The sequence below is a fragment of the Delphinus delphis genome, chromosome 3 (genome assembly GCF_949987515.2).
Source record: "Delphinus delphis chromosome 3, mDelDel1.2, whole genome shotgun sequence".
Classification (NCBI taxonomy): domain Eukaryota; kingdom Metazoa; phylum Chordata; class Mammalia; order Artiodactyla; family Delphinidae; genus Delphinus; species Delphinus delphis.
This window is the reverse complement of record NC_082685.1, coordinates 97,169,509-97,193,649: the sequence shown is the minus strand read 5'-3', so window position 1 is coordinate 97,193,649 and position 24,141 is coordinate 97,169,509. Positions and strand designations below refer to the sequence as shown.

The following is a 24,141-nucleotide window of genomic DNA, read 5'->3' as shown; positions in this document are numbered from 1 at the left end:
CTATAAAAGATACTTTCAGAAACATCAATTAAAATTTGCTCTTACTATACTTTAACTCCAGATTTGATTTTAATATGCTATCATTGGTTTGACCATTGCCTATGACAGGGCAAGTCATATAGTTGGTACTCAATAAATATATCACAGAGCAAAGTTACTTAAAGAATCTTTTGATTCAGATTATCCTAGTGTATAGAATGATTCAAAATTAATTTGGAATCCAGACAGCACCTATCAATTTGAGTCTGTGGAACCAGCACCAAAATAAACAAGAACTACCATGTTCTTTTTATAAATGGAAATAGTTTTAAATATGCATTTCTTATAAATTACCACAATTAGTGGCAATAATAGTAGTTTGGATAATGAATGACCTTCAGTGAATTTACTCAGTAAAGGATATTGAGGAATATATTTCATAGTTCATATGACTACTGTATATAGCAGTCCAAATAGGTGTTAGAGTGACTTCCAGTCTCTTAAGATATCTTAAAATATTTATGTGTTTACAAACCTCTCAGAAACAAATTAAGTTAAGCAGCTTTCAAAAGGCAAAATCTTGCCTTCGTGAGAAGGAGAAAGAACTGGTTAAAGTTCTATTATTCAGTCTCTTGTTTTCAGTCTGTGAGTGCAGTAGTTTGTAAAAGCAATGAAGCTTCCCCTGAATATCACTTTCATGCCTCAAGATAGTTCTTACTTCTCTAGGAGTGTCACTGGATACTCACCCCTGCAAGGTGCTGCGTTTTATACAGCACGCAAGGTTTCAGGGAAAGCCTTTTTTCTTCCAAACCAAACCTGGGTTTCTTTAAGTAAAATATTATTTATATGAGACCAAAAAAAAAGTACTGATTATTTTTAGAAAAGATTATTTTTTTATTTAATGCAGTGAATAGTCAACCTTACCATTGAACTAAACATCTGAAATTTGATAGCATGAAACAGAAATTAGTCATCTGTTAATGGTTGCTATCCACTAGGTACATCGGAGGTGTTAGAATATCAGGCTTGTAGGCATTTGAGTAGACAATGTCAGCACAGAACACAAATCTCACACAAAGTAAAATCAAAAGTTATTTCAAACAAATTATTCCATCAGTAAACTTCTCGTAGCAACATCAACTTCATGAAGTTTTACGTCTGTCTTAAACGATGATGGTATGCGGATGTAAGCATGTCATTATAAACATGATGCGCTAAATAGAGCATATTGAGGTCAAAGCCTTTCTGTAGAAAGGGAATTTAATTGACATTCTTTCAAGCATAGTGTATAAACAGATCAAAATAGTTTTATCATAAGAAACAGTATTCAACAACATAGCTTTAAAATAAAAATACTTTAAAAATCAACTTTGATGAGATTAAGTTTATTTTTAAAGAATCTTCCTATAGAGTGAAATATATATTTCTCGCTTCTGGCTTTTCTACATTTTTCCAGCATGACCCCCCACCTTCACCCTATCCCAGTCCATTGTTAATAAAGTAGTGCAAAACACTGCAGCAATTTCAACCAAGCTTAGTCCCCTACCAAGTCAGGGAAGTAAGACATTCTCACCAGATTCTCTCTCTCTAGAGGTATACTCCCTTGATATACCAGGAAGTTAGGTACAAAAACTACATGAGAGTCGGGAATGCAATTTTTAAGTATAGATGCTATGGTAAGTAGTGAAACATTTTCAAAGGCAAACCCCCTCCCCATAAGCAGTTTATTTTACAAAATAGGTTTTCATGCATTCATATTTTCAAGAATGATTTTATTTTCTATAAATGAATGTAATGAAACACTGGCATATCACTTAGCACACTGCATTCTCCTCTATGTTAAAATTCACACTAATAACAAAAATCATAATATGCATATTAAAGCAGTTCAGTAACCTAATAAGAAAGTAGATACATTTTTTTTTCTGTGAGAACACATGAGTATTAAATATTTTTAGATGCACAGAGGCATAATCTGACACCAAAAGCAATGTGGATTTAATTTGCTAGATTTTTGACAACTGAACTGGGTTGCTAATTTGCTAATTTGGCACAAATTAATAGTGATTGATTGGTATAAAAATCCTTATAGGCAATCATCATTTATAAACCTGGCAGTATTTTTTTGTGTAGTCCTGTAGAGATTTTAAGGTTTTAGATGGAATGATAGAAGATTCGGAAATTTTCTTTGTAGGATTTCAGTGTGTGGAAGATTCTCTTGAGGAGGTGAATATACCTTCACTCATTAGCTTAAAGTCAGCCTAGTCATATCTAAATAATTTGCACAGGAATGAATATCAGGATCCGAATCTATGTTAAGTTGTAATGCATCTGTTCCATTATTTAGGTTCTGGGATCCCTCCTCCCTTTTGAAATGTATAAAACATAGAAAACCGTAATGGATTACTTTTTAGATAAAAAATAGTCACATTAAAAAAAAACTTTAAAATCAAATTGACATTTACATTTTATGTAGATTTAATCAGAGCACAGCTGAGCATTTAATATTCTAGTTCTTACACTTGTAATTAGAGAAATGTGTATCTCCCAATGTTACCATTCTTACATTTGTTGTTCCAATGTGTTATATTATTATCCACAGCTAACAAGGCTTTCACGCAGCAATAGCTAAACCTTTATCAAATTGATTCTGTACAATGGAAGTATATTTTCAAAGACATATGCCTTTGTACACTATTTACAAATTCTCTCAATCACGGTAAAATGGCAAAATAAATAAAAAACAGAAAGAAAGGAAATGCGGCTCAGGCTGAAGGCTTTTCCTTTTATCTTCCCAAACAGATGCTGGTCTCCTCAGTGCTGGGAGCTGGCTAGCCAAGATTGTTTTTCTTCCTTTTACATGGGCTATGGGAAGGATCTGGTTTCAGTTCTTGGTATTGCACCTGTTTAAACAGAGTTCAGAGAAAGGCTGGTCAGGTGGCCACTTTCTGGCAAAGGAAGGAAAAGCAAAGGAATTGAGAGGAGACTATGCTTGGGGAAAAAGAAAGTGCTCGCTCTGGAAGCTGTATGCGATCTGCAGCTGGGATGCAGAAAAGGGAAATCTTGCCAGAATCTACATGAGAGCCCTGATGTGAACTTTGGTAACAGGCTGAGGTCTCTATTGCCTATACCCAAGTAACATTAAAAGCAGAACCATCTCCATCTATTTTGAAGGGCCGAATAATGGTTCTCTATAATTATTTACTGTGTGCTTGTTTAATATAAGCTTCATCTCCATCCAGCCCACTCTCATGTCTGATACCAAATCAAAAACTCAGCTGAAACAAAGGAAAAAGGTATTGCTGCAACCCAGCTTCAATAGTTTGATAAAAACATTTCTCATTTTACTCTGAAAATATTTAATGATCAATGGGCATTAATTAACCTCCAAGGCTTTCAAAGGATTGAGATATGCCCCGGTTCTCAAAAATCAGTTACTCTTTCCCCCTTCACTGATCTCTAAAACAGACATCTTTAAAATTCACTTAATTCATGCAATTTATTTAAGGAATGTTTTTCTCAATATCTGCTGGCATACTTTGCTTTCACCATCTAATATTCCTAATTCCTCCTTCAGGTGATGGTGACTTCCCTTCACAAACTCCAGCTGAACCTTGGGGGAGGATTGTCCCCCTGACACCCTGGTAGGTTCTCTATGCAATGCCCTCTCATTCCCCAGTCTTCTCTGTAAGTTCTTCTTGGATAACACCCCAACTGGGCTAATTCCTGAATGGCAAAATCTTCTACAGGCTTTATTAGCTTTACTTAGCTCTTCTAAATCCTTCAAAATTAAATGGATATAAAAGTTAAAACCTAATGCCACACTACATTAAAATGATACAGGCATACCTTAGAGATATTGCATGTTTGTTTCCAGGCCACTGCAGTGAAGCAAATGTTTCAAGTCACATGAATATTTTGGTTTCCCAGTGCATATGAAAGTTCTGTTTATGGTATACTGAAGTCTATTAAGTGTGCAATAGCATTATATCTAAAACAGTAATACCTTAATTTAAAAGTGCTTTATTGCTAAAAAATGCTAAACATCATCTGAGCCTTCAGCAAGTATTAATCTTTTTACAATAGTAACATGAACGATCAATGATCATAGGCCACCATAACAAATATAATAATAATGAAAAAGTTCAGAGCGTTTCAAGAATTACCAAAATGTGACACAGAGACCCAGAGTGAGCAAATGCTGTTGTAAAAATTGTTCCAATAGACTTGCTCAATGCGGGGTTGCCACAAACCTTCAACGTGTAAAGAAAAATAAAAAGAAATATCAGTGAAGCACGATAAAATGAGCTATGCCTGTAGTTATAATAATGAAACCTACATACCACTTGCACATCTGAAGGGACTCTGGAAAGGAAGTCAAGTAGTTCATTATTATCAATTGCATATGGACTCCGCAGCTTTTTTGTAAATTTATTGATGCCTGAAAAAGTGACAGATCAAACATTATTGAAATCTATAAAGTTTGGAGTTCAAATACTCATTTCTGGCAAAAGTGTTGTGGTGATTTAAAGATCCAGATTAAGCTGCCTTTATTTCAGCCTTGACTGAATGAACCAGTAAACCCAGCTTCCTTCCTTCCTTCCTTCCTTCCTTCCTTCCTTCCTTCCTTCCTTCCTTCCTTCCTTCCTTCCTTCCTTCCTTCCTTCCTTCCTCCCTCCCTCCCTCCCTCCCTCCCTCCCTCCCTCTTTCCCTCTTTCCCTCCTTTCCACCTTCCCAACTCCATGGCTGCTCTGTTTTTCTCTTTGTACTTCAGTGGCTTCTTCCCAGCAGGAAAGGCTTTCTATTTGGGAAACAAAAGGCACCTGGCCTATCTTGCCTTTCCCCTCAGTGTTACAGTACTTAGAAGCTTTGCTTTAATGTTTCAACTATGATGAAACTTGTCTCCCTACATTTTGGATTGGGATTGTTTTTAAGGCAAGAAATCTGACTTACTGGTTCCCCCATTTCAAAAGATACTTTTTTTTTTCAGTGGTGGGGAGGTGTTGTTATTATGCAAACTAACCGGGGTTTTTGCTTTTTCTGTTTTAATTTCAAAATGACCTGGAATTTGGAAGGGTTTACCACCAGCTTTAAAAAACTAAAAAGCTTTGAAGATGGCGACATATAAGGATCCCAAACACATCTCTTCCCACCAACATGCTGGATCTACAGCTACATATGGAACAGCTACCTCTGAAAATAACCTACAAATTGGCTGAGTGAGTCTACACACTGGCCATCGTGAGAAGGCCCACATCGAAGCAGGTAAGAGAGGCAGGGACACAACCACACCATAAACCCCACCCCTAGCCTGAGAACCCACAATCAGGAGGGACTTCTCTCTGAGCAGTGAGGGTTTGAACCCCAAATCAGGCTTCCCCAACTTTTAAGAATTGCACCTGGAGAGATGAGCCCCCAAAACATCAAGATTTTTTTTCTTTTTCTAGGTTTGAGAAATAATTGACATACAAGTTTAAGGTATACAGCATGATGGTTTGATGTACACATATAGTGAAATGATTACCACAGTAGGTTTAGCTAATATCCATCATCTTGTATAGATAAAAGAAAAATTTTTTTTCTCTTTTTCTGTGAGTTTGGGCTTTTATTTTTGCTTTTTTTTTTTTTTTTCCAATTCCACATATAAGTGAAATCATACAGTGTTTGTTTTTCTCTGACTTATTTCACTAACATAACACCTTCAAGGGCCATTCATGTTGTTGTAAATGGCAAGATTTCCTTGTTTTTTTATGGCTGAATAATATTTCATTGTATACCACTTCTTTATCCATTCATCCATCAGTGGACACTTAGATTGTTTCCATGTCTTGGTTATTGTAAATAATGCTGCTATGAACATGGGGGTGCAGATATCTTTTGGAGTTAGTCTTTTTGTTTCCCTTGGATAAATTCCCAGAAGTGTAATTGCTGGATCATATGGTAGTTCTATATTTATTTAATTTTTTTAAGGCCTCTCCATACTGTTCTCCATAGTGGCTGTACCAATTTACATTCCCACCAAGAGTGTACAAGGGTTCCCTTTCCTCTGCATCCATACCAGCATTTGTTATCTTTTTGATGATAGCCACTCTAACAAGCATGAGGTGCTATCTCATTGTGGTTTTAATTTGCATTTCCCTAGTGACTAGGGTTATTGAGCATCTTTTCATGGATCTGTTGGCTATTCGTATATCATTGGAAAAATGTCTATTCAGGTCCCTTGCCCATTTTTATTTTTTTTTTGTTATTGTATGAGTTCTTTATATATGTTGGATATTAGCCCCTTATCAGATATATGGTTTGCAAATATTTTTTCCCATTCTGTAGATTGTCTTTTCACTTTGTTAATGTTTTGTTTTTTTTTTTTTTTGCTATGCAGAAGCTTTTTGGCTTGATACAGTCCCACTCGTTTATTTTGTTTTTGTGTTTTAGGTGTGATTTTCAAGAAATCATTACCAAGACCCATGTCAAAGAACTTTCTAAAAAATGTTTTCTTCTAGAAGTTTCATGGTTTCAGGTCTTACAATCCATTTCAAGTTATTTTTTGTGACTGGTGTAACATAGGGGTCAAGTTTCATTCTTTTGCATGTGACTATCCAGTTTTCCTAGCACCATTTATTGAAAAGACTATCTTTTCTCATTGAGTATTCTCGGCTCCCTGGTCAAATATTAATTTACCATATATGCTTGGATTTATTTCTGGGCTCTCAGTTCTGTTCTATTAGTCTATTTGTCTCAAAACATCTAGCTTCAGAAACCAACTTGTGTGTTCAGACTCACCCTCCCCAGGGCCCAGCATGGATGCAGCTGATCCAGGGGCAACCCGATTTTGTGTGGGAAAGGATCATTTGCTTGTCATGAGGGGAAGGCATCTGATGTGAAACATATTCAGGAGCCTACCTGGGTACTCTTCAGGGACAGAGACTGGCAACCACCATCTTTTTTTCCTTTTCTGGCAGGAACCATCTCTCCCCGACTGCCTCAGTCCAGCCATTTGGTACCATCTTCATGCTCTCCCTCTGCCATGTTCCAGAGCACCAGTATCTCCCCGAAAGGAGCTTTCACACACATCTGGTGCCTGAGGTTTTACATCTATGAGGCAGTTCAAGATGGTGACCTAGGACGATCGTGAACTCACCTCTTCCCATGGACACACCGACTCTACAGCTACATATGGAACAATTTCCGGTAAAAAAAAACACAAAAAACACCCCCTGAAAACTAGCTGAGCACCTCCTTCACGTGGGGCAAATGAGAAAAAGGCTATATTCAAGTGGATAGGAGATGCTGAGAATCTCACCATAAACCCCACCCCCAGTGCAGCTACCCACCATCAGGAGGAAACTCACAAACCCGGAGCTTCTCCCTGAGTAGCCACGAGTTTGTACACCACGTAAGGCACCTCAGCTTTTAAGACCTGCACCTGAGAGTTGAGCCCTCAAGGCATCTGGCTTTGAAAGTCAATGGGCTTGCATCCATGAGACCCAACGTGCTGTGGTGAAAGGAGAATGGCTCTTAAAGAGCTCGTGAGCACTCACTCACCCCAGGGCCCAGCACAGAGGCAGCTGTTTGAAAGGTGCCCAGGTTTTAAGTGAAGAAAATTCATTTCCTAATCTTAAAAAGTTGGCCAGAGAGGCAGGGGCCTGCTGAGATACTATCTGGGGACAGAAGCTGGTGGGCCCCATTTTTGAGCTCTCCCTCTACTGCGCTTCAGAGCACCAGTGTCTCCTGGAGGGAAGCTTTTACCCACGTCTCATGTTCTGGGTTTTGTGGCTGCCACCAGGGGGTACCCCTTGATTGCTTGGCTCTGGAGGCCAGGGGACTGGTGCTTCTGGGTCCCCTGGAGCTATAACATTCGAGAGACAGTTCTTGGCAGGCTACCACCCCCCAGGGCACTGGACAGACAGCAGACTGAAACACACCCCAGTCTTTCCAAGAAAGAGCCCAATTTGCTTGTCCAGGAGCTTTGGCCTGAGGGGCAGGAATCTGCTCTGGCACACTTCTAGGAGCCTATGGAAGTGTTCTCAGGGAACAGAGGCCAACGGAGGCTGATGGATGCAATCTTTGCATTCTCTCTCTGCCTTGCTCTAGCTTGCCAGTATCTCCCAGAACCTCGGCTGGTGCCCCAATTTTTGCAACTGCTCTCAGGAGACACCTCTACATTACCTAGTTCTGGTGGCCAGAGGGGCTTATGTTTGCAGGTCCCAAAGGACTGTAAACAATAGAGAAAGAGGTCTTAAACAGCTAACACCCTCAGGGCACAGCAAGAAGTAACAGACCAAGGAGCTCAATCTCTCTGTGAAATGGGCCTATAATTTTATCATGGCAGGCTTCTAATTAAACACACATCTAAGGGCTGACTGTAAACCCTTCCGGACACCTCAGAGGGGAGCTCTTACACATGGCTGGTGCCCCAGTTTTTGCAGCTGCCACCCAGGGGATGCCCCTTGACTGCCTGACTCTGGTGGTCAGGGGAGCTGGTGTTCCTGAGTCTCACAGGACTGTAACAATCAAGAGATAGTTCTCTGCAAGGTACCACCACCAGGCAGGGCACTGCACAAACAGGAGACTGAAACACACCCCAGTGTTTCTATGAAAGAGGCCTATTTGCTTGTCCTGGAGCTTTGGCCTCAGGGGCAGCTTTCAGGTTTGGCACACATCTAGGGACGTATGCAGGTGCTCTCAGGGGACACAGGCCAGGGAATGCTATCTTTGCACTCTCCCTCTGCTTCACCACAGCTCATCAGTATCTCCCAGAAAGGAGCTTATAAACTCATCCAAAGCCCTGATTTTTGTGACTGTCACCCAGGGGACACCTCCAGATCATCTGTCTCTGGTGGCCAGCTGGGCTTACACTTGCATTCCCACTGTATATATCTGCATAATTTAAAAGCTGCTGCCTAAGGGAATGATTTTCAATTAGCCTGAATCTAGGTGCTGCCTGAGATCCTCCTGTTTGAGACACTGACAGGTCTTCACACATCCTCAACTATGAGGGCTATTAAAAATAAAATAGGCTTGGACTTCCCTGGTGGCACAGTGGTTAAGAATCCGCCTGCCAATGCAGGGGACATGGGTTCGAGCCCTAGTCCGGGAAGATCCCACATGCCACAGGGCAACTAAGCCTGTGCGCCACAACTACTGAGCCTGCACTCTAGAGCCCATGAGCCACAACTATTGAGCCCGTGTGCCACAACTATTGAAGCCCGCACGCCCTAGAGCCTGTGTTCTGCAACAAGAGAAGCCACTGCTCTCTCTCTGCAACTAGAGAAAGCCTGCACGCAGCAACGAAGACCCAACACAGCCAAAAATAAATAAAAAATAGAATAGGCTGCTTGGACAATCACAAAGGTTTGGGAGACAACTAAGAGCTAAGGCAAGGTTGAATGATAAGGTTCATCTCCTATGCAAGAGCACTACTTCAAGACTGGGAGAGGTGGCTCTTTCATCTAATGCATAGAAACCAACAGATTCAAGCAAAATGAGGAAAATGTTTCAAATGAAAGAACAAGATAAACCTCAGAGAAAAAAACCTTAATGAAATGGAGATGTTATTTCCCTGATAAGGAGTTCAAAGTCATGCTCATAAATATGCTCACCAAACTCAGGATGGTATGGATGAACAAAGTGAGAAGTTCAACCAAGAGATAGAACATATAAGTACCAAATAGAAGTCACAGAGCTGAAGAATAAAATAATTGAACTGAAAAATACACTAGAGGAATGCAACAGCAGACTAGATGAAGAAGAAGAAAGGATCATAGAAAATCAGAGGAGCAAAAAGAAAAAATTGACAAAAAGTGAAGATGGCTTAAGGGACTCATGGGGACAACATCAAGCGAACTAACATTTGCATTATAGGGAGTCCCAGCAGGGGAAGAGAGAGAGAAAGGGGCAGAAAATGTATTTTAAGAAATAATGGCTGAAAACTTCCTTAATCTGGGGAAGAAAACAGATCCAGAAAGCCCAGGGAGTTCCAAATAAGAGAAACCCAAAGAAACCCACATCAAGACATATAATTAAAATGTGAAAAGTTAAGGACAAGAGTCATAAAAGCATCAAGAGATTAACAACTTGTTATGTACAAGAGAACCCCCAAAAGACTATAAGCAGATTTTTGAGGAGAAACTTTGAAGACTAGAAAGGAATGGCATAATATATTCAAAGTGCTAAAAGAAAAAAGACTTCCAAGCAAGAATACTCTACTCAGCTAAGTTATCCTTCAGAACTGAAAAAGAGAATTTTCCAGACAAGCAAAAGCTAAAAGAGTTTATCATTACTAAACTGCCTTATGACAAATGTTAAAGGGACTTCTTTAAGCCAAAAGAAAGTGTGCTGTAAGTAGAAAGAAAACACATGCAAGTACAAATGTCACTAGTAAAGGTAAATATATACTAAACATAGTGGCTTAATCATTTATAAAGCTAGTATGAAGATTATACAACAAATATAGTAAAAATAACTATAACTACAATATTTAGTTAAGGGATACACAACAATAAAAAGGTGTAAAATGTAACATATAAAACAGGGAAATAGAGTAAAAATTTAGAACTTTCAAATGCATTCAAACTTCAGTTCTTGGGACTTCCCTGGTGGCACAGTGGTTAAGAATCCTCCTGCCAATGCAGGGGACATGGGTTCAAGCCCTGGTCCAGGAAGATCCCACATGCCACGGAGCAGCTAAGCCCATGTGCCTAGAGCCCATGCTCCACAACAAAGAGAAGCCACCACAATGAGAAGCCCATGCGCTGCAACGAAGAGTAGCCCCCGCTTGCCACAACTAGAGAGAAAGCCCACGTGCAGCAACGAAGACCCAATGCAGCTAAAAAAAAAAAATTTTTTTTAAAATTAAGTTCTTGTACATAAGCCTCGTGGTAACCACAAAATAAGAAAGCAAGAGAAGAAGAAAAGAACAGAGGAACTACAAAACAGCCAGAAAACAATTAACAAAATGGCAGTAAGTACATACCTATCAATAATTACTTTAATGTAAATGAACTAAATTTTCCAGTCAAAATACATAAAGTGGCTGAATGGATTAAAAAAAAAAAAAAGCAAGACCCTTCTGTATTGCTGCCTATGAGAGATTAAGTCAGGTGTAAGGACACACACAGACTAAACATGAAGGGATAGAAAAAGATATTCCATGCAAATGGAACTGAAAGAATGCAGGGGAAGCTATACTTATATAAGACAAATAGATTTTAAAACAATGCAAATTGGAAAGGAAGAAGTAAAACTCACTATTTGCAGATGACATGGTTTTTTATATATAGAAAATTCTAAAGACTCCACCAAAAAACTGTTAGAACTAATAAATGAATTCAGTAAAGTTGCAGGATACAAAATCAATACACAAAAATCTGTTGCATTTCTATACACTAACAATGTAGTATCAGAAAGAGAAATTAAAACAATCCCATCAAAAAGAAAAAAATACTTAGTAACAAATTTAACCCAGAAGATGAAAGACCTGTACACTGAAAACTGTAAGACACTGAGGAAAGAAATTGAAGAAGACAAATAAATGGAAAGGTATTCCCTGCTCAAGGATTAAAAGAATTGATATTGTTAAAATGTTCATACTACCCACAGCCATCTTCAGTTTCAATACAATCCCTTTCAAAATTCCAATGGCATTTTTAACAGAAATAGAAAAAAATCCCAAAATTTGTATGGAACCACAAAAGACCCTGAATTGCAAAGCAATACTAAAACAGAAGAACAAACCTGGAGCCATCATGCTCCCTAATTTCAAACTATATTACAAACCTATAGTTATTAAAACAGTATGGTATTGGCATAAAAACAGATGACATAGATCAATAGAAGAGAATAGAGAGCCCAGAAATAAGCCCATGTATATATGGTCAATTAATTTTTTTTTTATAAATTTATTTTTGGCTGCATTGCATCTTTGTTGCTGTGCATGGCTTTCTTTGTTGCTGTGCATTTGTGGTGAGCAGGGGCTACTTTTATTACAGTGTGTGGGCTTCTCATTGCAGTGGCTTTTCTTGTTGCGGAGCACAGGCTCTAGGCGCGTGGGCTCTAGAGTACAGGCTCAGTGGTTGTGGCACACAGGCTTAGTTGCTCCGCGGCATGTGGGATCATCCCGGACCAGGGCTCAAACCTGTGTCTCCTGCATTGGCAGGCGGATTCTTAACCACTGCACCACCAGGGAAGTCCCTGGTCAATTAATTTACAACAAAGGAGCCAAGCATATACAATGGGGAAAGGACGGTCTCCTCATGAAATGATGTTGGGAAAATTGGACTGGCACAAGCAAAAGAATGAAGCTGGACCATTATCTTATACCGCTTACAAAAATTATTACTCAAAACGGACTAAATCTTGAATGTTAAGACCTGAAACCACGAAACTCCTAGAAGAAACTATAGGTGATAACAAAAGTAAAAATAAGTGGGACTGCGTCAAACTAAAAAGCTTCTGCACAGCAAAGAAAACCATCAACAAAATGAAAAGGCAACCTACAGAATGGGAGAAAATATTTGCAAATCATATCTGATAAGGGGCTAATATCCAAAATATATTAAAAACTTATACAACTCAACTGTCAAAAACAATTAAAAAATGGGCAGAGGATCTGAATAGACATTTTTCCAAAGACGACAGATGGCCAACGGATACATGAAAAGATGCTCAATATCACTAATCATCAGGGAAATGCAAATCCAAACCACAATGAGATATCACCTCACACCTGTCAGAATAGCTGTATCATCAAAAAGTCTATAAATAACAAATGTTGGGGAGGGTGTGGAGAAAAGGGACCCCTTGTGAACTGCTGGTGGGAATGTAAGTCGGTACAACCACTACAGAAAAAGGTATGGAGGTTCCTCAAAAAATTAAAAATAAAACTACCACTATGTTCCTGTAATTTCACTTCTGGGTATTTATCTGAAGAAAACAAAAACACTAATTCAAAAATACATGTGCACCCCCATGTTCATTCATCATTATTTATAATAGCAAAGACATGGAACCAACCTAAGTGTCCGTTGACGGGTGAATGGGTAAAAATGTTGTGGTATACATATGCACAGTGGAATATTATTCAGCCATAAAAAAGTTTGAAATCTTCCCATTTGTGATAACATGCATTGACCTCAAGGGCATTCATTATACTAAGTGAAATACGTCAGACAGAGAAAGACACATACTGCATATGATTTCACTTATATGTGGACTCCTTAAATAAAAACAAAAATCAAGCTCATAGATACAGAGAACAGCCTGGTGGTTACCAGAGGCGGAGGAGTGGGAGGTGGGTAAGGGAGTCAAAAGGTACAAATTTCCAGCAATAAAATGTCATGGGGATCTAATGTACAGCATGGTGACTATAGTTAATAATACTGTATTGCACATTTGAAAGTGGCTAAAAGAGTAGATCTTAAAAGTTCTCATCACAAGAAAGAATGTTTCCATTTCTATATTTCTGGCATTGAGATTTATAGAAACCAATTTTCCTTTTAAATTATAAGAAATTTAAATTTAAGGCTTGCAAAAGATGCTACTGTGATTGACTTGGATCACTTCTTGGATTAAAATGGCCAAGAACCATTAAAAATGAGCCAAACCTACCCATGCTAAATTATTCAACAGTGAATCCTCTGTGCTACCTGAAGAGCAAATGTGGATGAGGGGCAAATACAGATGAATTTGGAGCTATTATACAAAAAAAAAAAAAAAAAAAAAAAAAAACCCAAATTTAATGAGGTAGAAATGTCAAAATAATGTATAAAACTAGAAGTACCTATTCTACATATTCTATGGAATAATGTAGAATTTCAATTGGATAAGTCTACTGTTTTAAATTTATATTGCACTTAATAAATTACCAAGCATATTCACATAAAAATACATAAATAAACAGCTTTTTATGAAATCAGAGTGGTAAAAACTGGGTCACAAACTGGAGCATCTTGGCTCTTCAGGGAGTTGAGCAGAATAAACCAATGCAATTATGATTTGGTCCCTGTCTCCCCATGTGAGACTCATGTCTTAAATTTCTATTTAATATTTCAGCAATCACCTACCACTAAAGGAATACTGTTTTGTTTTATTTTATTTGATGAAACAAGAGACCCAAACACATTCTCTGCAAATTACGTTTAAGACAGCTTGCCAGTGAGGCCAACCCAGATTACACAGCCAGATGTCTGCCGTGGGCTCCAGTTTCTGAGAACCTGGGGAAAGGAAACCCGAAGTTCCCCACCTATCACAACTGAGATGGCAGGTCTGACCCTAAGTAGGTTAGAGGTAATAAACTGCCACACCTAACGCCCTACCTTAATTCCTTCAATAAAACAGCAGCCGTTTTAAATATTAGAGGAAGGAATGAAAGAGCATACAATAGCGACGCAAGAACATGGTGGAAATGCCTCTTCCCTTGTATAGTGAAAGCACTTAGTTGAAACTGCTTCTTTAAATTATAGAAATTAAGGCAGGAAAACATAATCACCCTTCCCTTCACCCTCCACTCCCTACCCAAGATGTAAAGGTAATGATAGTGATGACAGGGGCAAGAGGGCTTGCTGAAGATATGACAAGATATGCCAAAAAGAATAGCGAGGTAAGGATTTGTAAACTGGAGGGCTTGGAGACATCAGACCCTTTTTCATTTTATTCCAGGATATTTCTTTAAAAGCCTTAAGAGAACAAAACATTCCTTTTCATCTTTTTGCTTTCAGTGTAAGCACATGTGTTCTGAAATTAAAACCCATTTTGGTTCTTTGCATTTTGTATAAGTTTAGCAATCTCGGGTGTATGCAGTCCAGGGGCAAGTAGAGAATTCTACTCCTACCCAGTCTTGTTTTTATATATATATATATATAATATATATCATTAATGTAGTTTTATATGTTAGTTGATCTTGGAGACTGAAAATTAAGTTTTCCAAACAAAGAATTGTGTCAGATAAGAGAAAGAAAAAAACCCAAAAAAACCCCAAACTATGAAGAATGCTGAAAGTACCACCTAAGTATAGTCTAGGTACATGGGAACTGTTAGCATGAAGCATAATTGCATTAGAAATTAGGACCCCCAAATATCACCTTTAAAGTGGGTTTTTACAGAAGCATTCTTGTTTAGTACACATAAAGCAGGGCTTTTTGTTCCCAAGCAGCCTGCCAATGCCAAGGACCCTCTTCCTGCTTCCTTAAAGGTGACCTCTTAAACAGGCAGCCATATATAGTACCATGTTTACGGACATTTCCGTAAGATAAAGGACATTTCCACAGCACAAAAGCATATTGTCCTAAATGCACCATATGGATCAAAATGCCTCTGTTTATGTATAAATGGTGGAAATAAATCAGAGTGATATCTAGACAAAGCTACACTTTGATATATGAAGAATCTGCACAACTACATGTTTATAGTATGATGGAGCCTATGGTGCCAGATAAGAAAAATGCATTTGCAGATAGACCTAAATCTTTATACTCTTGTGATTTTTAACTGACCTGTCTCTTTTCATCATGGAGTAGCTTCATGACCATAAATATAGGAAACTACTGACAGTATAACTCATCCCTTAAAGATAGTTTGTTCTTAGCAGCTGTGACAGTTAAAAAAAAAAAAAAAAAGGCTTTACTTACCCCAGACAAGGACAATGTATCTCAGCGGAATGAAGTACAGGATGACTGTGAACGCACAGAGGGCTACAATGGCCAGCCAGCTTAAGAATGGGATGGTCCAGTTGAAAGTACTGAATGAGAAATTAATACATCAGCAATCTGAGCACTTCATACTTTTTTCAAACAAAGATGAAAATAAATGTGATTCTGATTCAAAATCTGGACTAAGGATCTAGTAAAGACTGTATTTCTCACTGGAATAGATTCCAATTGTAATAGGCTATCAGAAGATACAGGTTAGTCATAATCTGCTCAACTTCATGAACACAGGGCCCAGGTAAAAGGTGTTGACACCAACCTCTCCAGATTGTCCCATGTGACTTAAGGGTCTAAGGTCATCACACTACTTGGGTGACTCCCCATGATTTAAAAATATTTTTCTACTTCTAAAACTAGTACTGAATCTTGTTTTCTCCAAATTTTCATAGAGGAGAATGCCCCTGGGCCTACCATTCTTCTATGAACTCTCACACAGGATTAACCACATTGGAAATAAAATGTTGCCAACGATTGTCCATAGATCTAAATCTTACACGGTTGTGTAAATCTTCAGAACTTTAGAAATCCTTAGAGGAATACTCACTTCCCACTTCAGTTATGTTTCAAATGGAATTAGAAGTCAGGAAGAGGGAATTTTGTAAAAATTCACCTGCCATCATAGCCCTCTTCCCAGAAATACATAATTAAGAAATAAAGTCAACATTACCTACTATTCTCCCTACCTTGTTGATAGCAAAGGAGAACATGGCACATGATAGATTTGTTGGGAAGACCAAAAAGGGAGTATAAGCTGGAAAAGGGTGGGTTATAACAGGGCCTGGCTGATGGCTCTGCAGTGTTTCCACACTGCTGGTGACTAATAATGTAGAGGGTCAGGGAAGGAAGCAAGACGGAGTACTGACAATGATATAACATCAGAACAAAGAAGAAAAATGGGATCAATGAACAGAAGGACAGGAAGTTACAAAAGAGACAGTACTAAGATGGGAAGGACTTTAATGAGACAAAAAGAAAGATCAAGACAGAAGGCAAATGGAACGTGGAAAAACGGATATTTTTAGGCTTTTTGTGTAGAATATCTATTGTGAGTCTGGTAGTTTCTAAGAGAGAGTGACAAAATTATAAAGTAAACAGAACCATTCCACGGAGCCTTCGAGGTTGGGTATATAATCATATCTCCATTTATAGGCATACCATTGCCTTGAAGTTCAGCCTCCAAAGAGGAACTAACATATCTTGCTGAGTGACTCTTAGCATAATTTAATGAAAAAAAAAAAACCAAAGAAGGTAGCAAATCCGTGTTCAAAGCCTAGATTCTGCTATGTGACTTTAGGTGGTAAACCTCTCTAAGCGTCAACCTTCCCGGTTATAAAATGGGGACAGCTTTTATTGTATCCAGGAAGACTGGTAGTGATGGCAACATGTTTATGTGAATCAAGATGAAGTTATTAGAGCCATTCAACTCTAGGAGTCTATAAAGTGTGGCATTTCTTCTTATCAAGCAGTGAGAAGGGCCCCAAGACACTTCAAGAAAATATGAAATTGTACATGATATGGATAAATGTCAGTGTTTTTTATTTCTTCTAATTTCCCAGTAATGGATGCTATGCTCACTTGGGCTGGGTTTTTCCAGGGAAGTTTTTGATCCAATAAAGGATGTTTCTCAAGAGATTTTTTCATGTACTGCCCTTCAGCCTAACACTTAAGAGTTATTCCTTAGCTTTGTGGCATATGGCTTGCTTTTTGTCTTTCTCTAGGTCAAATTCCTAAAAATGTTTTTTTTCTAGTAAGAAAGCCAAAGTTGGATCAATCTGGTTGTCTTGTTTTTAGTAACTCTTGGGGTCTGGCTTTGCTGTCGTGTTTTTTTATCTCCTATGGCCAGAGTGAGTCCTATAACTGTCACCAGGCAAAGAATCATGCCTTCCTTCCTTCACTGACACCTGTAGTTCCCTTGCTTCTGCCCGCTTGTGGAGAGAACAGAAGGCTGAGGGTCTGTTTGCTCTCCTGTGGCTCAGCTCCGAGCCATCTATCACACCACTCCATGTGTGAGGGCACTGGCTCTTCACGCAGAAAACCCTCCCTCTGGGCACCCTCACTGAAGAACACCCTGTGTTCTTACTCCTCTTGGAAGGAAAAATGGCAAGGAATACCAGTGTAGCTTTTTTCCCAGGGGGAAAAAAGACTGCCCTTTTCTTTTTCCACAGTGCATTGTGGAATCTATATCTAGAATATGATCTTAAGAGATGCAATTCAAGAAAGTTCTGGAATGATTTAGTAACAAGATGTGGTAATTATGGAGGCTTTCATTTTGTACTTAAAGATTGCTTCTGTATCTGCTTTCTGGATAGATCCATTTTATCCCGCGTGACCCCAGGGGAGCTTCTCTCTTATAGTATTTGAAAGATTACTGTGCCGAAAAGATAGCTCCTACAAGACTCACTAGATCCTATGCGGTGTTCCTGTACCTCAGCCTATACCTGCACCTCTGTCTATACCTTGGAAAGTTCACAAAATCCAGTTTTCCCCAAGCCTGGTCCACAGCCAGGATCTGGTCATTTCCTTCAACTGGCCATGGTCTTTTCCAGCCAAGCACCTGTCTGAGTCTCCTAACACCCAGAGTTACAAAGAAGCCTCTCCCCTTCAGGCATTCACAATCCTGACCTTAGAGTTGACCCAGGGTCTTCTGATATAAATGAGATGTTTCTGTCAGGTAATCAATACACAGTGTACCTCAGAGAAAGGACAATACTCAATAGGGAAATGCCCCATTTAGGACTTCACACTCTGCTTCTGCAGATAGGTTGTGGAGAACAAGGAAACATGCTTAGAGATGTAAATAACATGGAGAAGAAGAAAAGAGAAAAGATGTGGAAATCAGTCTTTAGAAGTCTGATACTGAATGTTGCTTAGAGGCACATTTGGGAGTGAGAAGGAGGCTGTTCTGTCTAATATGATACGAGAAAGTGGAAACTCAGCACCTATGCATATGTGGAAATGTGTTAAACAAAAAATTATACAAAATAAAATGCATTATGCCTTGAAACATGAAAGGCACCAGATGAATGACTCACACCTTTAGTTTAAATAATTTACTCCTTTCAATTTCTATGTATGCCCAAGGATCCAAATCTGCAGAACACTTTTGGTTATGAATAATAAACAATGAATAGATATATAAAACGAGGAAAATGTAGGCTTATCCAGATATACAGCACCCCTTCTTGAATAGATCATTTAGAAATCATTATGTAGGCCAATTTTCACATAGTTTAGTCGGTACGGGGCCTTAGAATATTTTTTACTAATAACTAATTATAAATCCACCTTACCATTTTTATAATTAAACAGTTGGTTTAAAAAATATATTAATAAATAAAACTATTTGAAGTAAAATGCAAGTAATATGTTTCTTAATTTTACATCAGCTCTCAATGAAGCTCTATTTCCTTGTTTAAAAGATTGTTTTTTAAATTATAAAAATTATGTATATTTTCTAAATGAGAACGCATTAGTTTATTTCATCTATAATTATGATCTCAGCTATTTAAATATACAAAATTGAAAGCATATTTTTGCAGGGTGCTATATATAGTATGATTTTTTTAAATTTAACTTTATTGAAGAAATTATAACTCGACCAATAATAAACTGCAGGTGTGTCTTGATTACCTGAAATCCTCATTTAACTTGGTTTATTTTTTTTCTATCACAATTTCATATTCTGTGTAAGAACAAAGTCTCACTGTGAAAATGTGCTAAAATTTAGGACGGTGTTATTTCTTCAAAGCTACAAGTATGACTTCTTTCCAACCAATATGTTCTAAATTTCAAGGAGGAAATTGACAGAACTTTCATAAAACCAAAGACAGGCAGAAACAAAGTAAATAATGATAAAACTGAGCAATAGATCACCCAGGAGCGTCCCCTGCCAGAAAGAATGTGGCAGTTCACCCTCTGAGAAACAAATGGACACTGTCCCACAGAACACCAGGGCTCACATGTCAGCATCACTCACTTCTTTATCCTTTCGCCAAAGGAAGCAACTTCATCTAGGATGTTCTGGACACTGATACATACTTCCTGGATGGCATAGATTTTATTTATAAATCCCTTTTTTTCGCTGTCCTAAAACACAATAAAAAAGAGAGAGAGATTCTATATGAGTAAAGGTATCCTTGAGGGCTTGAATTCTTTTAATTGTCCCACTCTTACATTTTTAAACTTAAATGAACTTCATTTTTGCATATATATAAATGGATACATGAAGCCCATGAAATGTTTAGGATATGAAAGGAGGTAGAGGAGGAAGAGTACTCAGCATTATGGAGCTGTGCTAGTATAAGGGTGGCTGCAAAGCACAAGACTCAGATTCTGTTGCTCTTGCCCTGGCGAACAGAAACATTCCAGCCAGGGGGAGGGGAGGTATAAAGAGATCAGGTCTCAGAATGACCAAATGCGGAATCTGTGCTGACCCTGGACCTACCATGACGCGATACTCAGCAAACCCAGTTTCTTGGCCCCAGCACCCATACACCTAAGTTTGGTCTTGGCTCCAGATATTTTAATAGAAGGGAATGCTGGGTGCAAATGAGAAGACCTGTGAACAATGAAAACTGCAAAAAAAAATGTTAAATAAAAAAAAATAACAAGGTCAACTGAAATCCAGTAAGTGGCCACCTCTAAACAGCACCTTAGGTAGATCAGATACACAGTTAGCCTGGCCCCGCCTCTTACGAATAATAGTCACATACTTCATGCTCTATTAGTCAGGGTTCTAACTAAACATCCCCCGCCCCACACTTTGTACTTAATTCTTCATTTTAAAACTTGTGCTAGATTTAAGCAAAGCTGGTGTGTGCTCCAGGGAATGGATGGGTGAGGACTGAGCATAAAGCGCCCAGAGAGTGGTGTGAGCCTGGGAGAAATGGGCACATTTTGTAATTTTAGACCCAGAGGAAGAAACAGTGGTGCCCTTTCACGATAGAAAATTCTGCTTAGTAGCCTGGCATCACAGGCACTTGCCTAGGCTGTTTGGTGGAGACCATCCAACCCATGACTCCATTCCTCCATGCCAGCTTGAATCTCTATGGAAATGTAGATCCAATTTCATTACTTTAACTTCTTTTGAACACTTGCACACTGTGCCAGAACACTTGAGACCTCATGTGGCAGTCAGTGCTTGCTGAAAGCAGCCAGGAAGCTAGAATAATAATGTCGTCATGTTGCACATTTACATACTGACTTTCATTTTAGAAGAGTCTAAAGCACTTTGCACTGTGAACACTTGGCTGGGGCTGGCATCCTGCCACCTTAGAAACTGAGGGCAAGCGAATGACAGGTGTGTGGGCAGCCTCCAAGGACAACAGGGTACAGTGGGACTGAGGACACGGATGCCAGTTTTATAACATGATCTTTAGATACCAGTTACTTAGAGCCCTCATTTTAAATTTAATTCCCATGGGAGATATTGTCTACATTATTCATCTCACTTATACCAAAACGGACTGTAAGGCAATGAGGTAGATGAAATGCATAAGGCTCAGAGTACAGAGAACAATTACACACTCTCGGAGTCCCCACTGTCTTCAAAAGTTGCCCTTCACATGTCATTACAGACATGGGTGCATCAATTTCTTGTCTTTTTTCCCTCCCCAGTAATAAAATGCACTCATTTCACCTATGTAATTGTACATTTTACAATAAAATGGATAACCAGTGGCTCCTTCTAGTTCCTTTCATAATTACAAAATTGGTCTGCTCTAATAATCTCCACAGCCTTCAATGTTCTCTCTCAAGCACCGGCTAAGTTCATTTTGTCTATGAAGTAAAGTGCTCTTACAAACTATTTTTCTACATGCAGAATAAATCAAGTTGGAGACAAAGCATGCAGATTATACAATGAAAGTTCACTGAGAATAATATCGTACCAGTTTGAAATTATGAGGTGAAAAATATTTCTTTCACAATAGCAATAAAATATATAAAACACTTAGCCATACCTTAACAAGAAATGTACAGAATCTATATTAAGAAATTAGAGATACTATGTTTCTGCATTGGAATACTGAATATTAAAAGAATGTTTTTTTTTTTTTTTTCAGTTGAACACAAAGGTTTAATGCAATGTCAAGCAAATCCTATTGTGTTTGGAGTGGAGTGAAATGGGGAGAACTTGATCAAGTGTTTTTAAAATTTATTTGGAAGAATAAATGAATACCTATAGCCAAGTAATGTTTGCAAAAGAGAAATAATGAGAAAACATTTATTGTACCAGATATTTAAGTAATTAAAATATGAAAGATAAGCATTGAAAGAGAGATCATTGTATGATAAAGCACCATCATAAATCTATCATAAAGAAGGAAGTATTACGTTACTGGGTAATTGTTTTAACTATTTGGGGAAAATTATATTAAATTCTGCCTTAATAAATTCTCAAACTTATTTGTGACAGCTCAAATCTACCCCAGCATCTACCTCAAACTGAGGTACCCCAAATATATACTATATTAATTTAAAAGCAAAAAGCTAAAAATGAATTATAAAAACAGAAAAAGATAGGTAATTTATTTACTGACCTTGGAATAGGAAAGAACTTTCTGAACATACAAGCAGTAGAGAAAATCACAAAGAAAAATAACTGGTAGTAAAAGGTAAATAACATTAAAAACTTATATCAAAATTTATCATAAATTTAAAAGGCTAAGTGGGAAAAAAATTGCAACAAATATGACAAATGAAGGGATGGGATTACCAATATAGTCAATGAACATCTGAAACAATTTTCATTGCAGTTTTGTTTATAATAACAAAAAGAAAAATCACTAACATGGTGGGTAGAATTAATTATGTTACATACAAATGATAGACTATTAGGAAATCACAAAATATTGCTTAAAGACAGTGAAAATACTTATGATCTAATAGAAACTGAAAAGAATGGGAAGTAAATGTGATATGGAGTATAATTCTAACTTATTTTTGAAATGAGTAGGATGGAAATAGATGAAGGGAATGTGTCAAAATCTTAAAGATAATGGATGTTTACCTTCCTCATACCTTCCTGTAATATTCAAATTCTTTGCAATTAATATATTTTACTTTTATAATCAGGATAATCCCCTGATTTTCTCCAATATCATTGTTAAAGTAACATGGATAGAAGACATAAATGAATCAGTATTCACTGGGCATGATTTTACACGGTTTATCTATTTCTTCTTAATGTATGTTTTTGTATTCTAAATTATCTTTAGAAAGAAGTAGAATGTAAATAGATACTCATTAAGCACCATAAAGTGCTTTTCACACAGCTCATTCAATCCTCACAACCACCCTACAACACAGATATTTTTCTCCACTGTACAGGAGAGAAAACTGAGGCTCACGGAAAAGTGACACAGCTTGGATTAGGATTACAACCAGCCAACTCGAGTCTGTTCTCTGCACAATATACTATGTGACCTTCCCACTCTACCCAGGAAGATTTCAGTTCCTACCCAGGATCCCTGTGAGATAAACAAGAAGAAAAGACTTGCGAACGTTTAGAAATTTATTATCGCAAACACCATGATCAGCAAGAAAATGAAATCCAGAAAGTTGATTCAAAAATGGGAAGTGGAAGATGTGTTAGAAACCACCAAATTTAATGTTAATAATGTCATGTGCATATATTAAATATGGGATCTTCATTAGTAACATGTCATTTCAGGTATCTACAAAGACTATTTTTAGTAGATTCTTTAAATCCAAGTACTGATGTTGATTATTGGCTCAAGAGTTTTTAAAAATCTGCTCACTTTTAATTTTCATTCTTTCTTCTGCACTCCCACCCTGCGCCCACTCCCCTCACCCCTGGCCACCACAGTCCAAAATAAAACAGTCTGGAGTGCTGGCAAAGTTTTCAAGTGCTTTGGGATAAAATTTTTATCTTAACATCTCTTTCATCAAATTCTATATTCCTCCACTGTGGTCTCCAACCAATGAAGTAATTACTGTTTATATACAGTATATGACCCAAAACTGCAATGGGTAGTGGAATTGCTCTGTGTTGCATTCCAATATTTCACACTTTTTTCACTAATGTTCAATACTTTATTAGTAGAGAATAAATTGGTACATTTCTTTTATTGTCGTTTTTGCTTTCCTTTATAAACCAGCTTGGATGAAAGAAATATCATAGGGTAGTTAATCATACAAAGGCTTGGTAGTGACAGTGTTTTTTTTAATGCATTATGAAGGTTTCTTTTGAAGATGTAAAAAGAAAATTACCCATCAAAAAGAACTATAACTATAAATCTGAAAATGTGAGATTTATATTGTGCAAGTTTTTCTAATAATTCCATATGATTTCTTAAAATCTTGTTATTTTAAATAGTCCACAAAATATCAATAACTGCACACTTGAAATACAGTGATTCTTTCATATCACCTATTTTACTATCCTGTTTCTCAACAGAAAGTTAACTAGATTTTTCCAAAGAAATATCTACTTCCTAGC

At 37.8% G+C, this 24,141-nt stretch overlaps 1 protein-coding gene across 1 annotated transcript in view; it reads right to left on the bottom strand.

Moving 5' to 3' along the window:
• Positions 1–966: 966 nt before the first annotated feature.
• Positions 967–24,141, bottom strand: part of MCTP1 (multiple C2 and transmembrane domain containing 1) — a 546,887-nt gene continuing 523,712 nt past the window's right edge. The window contains exons 19-22 of the mRNA XM_060009153.1: positions 19,657–19,766; positions 15,603–15,712; positions 4,323–4,420; positions 967–2,882 (exon numbers count right to left, since the gene is read on the bottom strand). Of these exons, the coding sequence (XP_059865136.1) occupies positions 2,811–2,882; positions 4,323–4,420; positions 15,603–15,712; positions 19,657–19,766 (390 nt within the window). The 3' untranslated portion in view covers positions 967–2,810. The remainder of the gene's footprint in view (positions 2,883–4,322; positions 4,421–15,602; positions 15,713–19,656; positions 19,767–24,141) is intronic.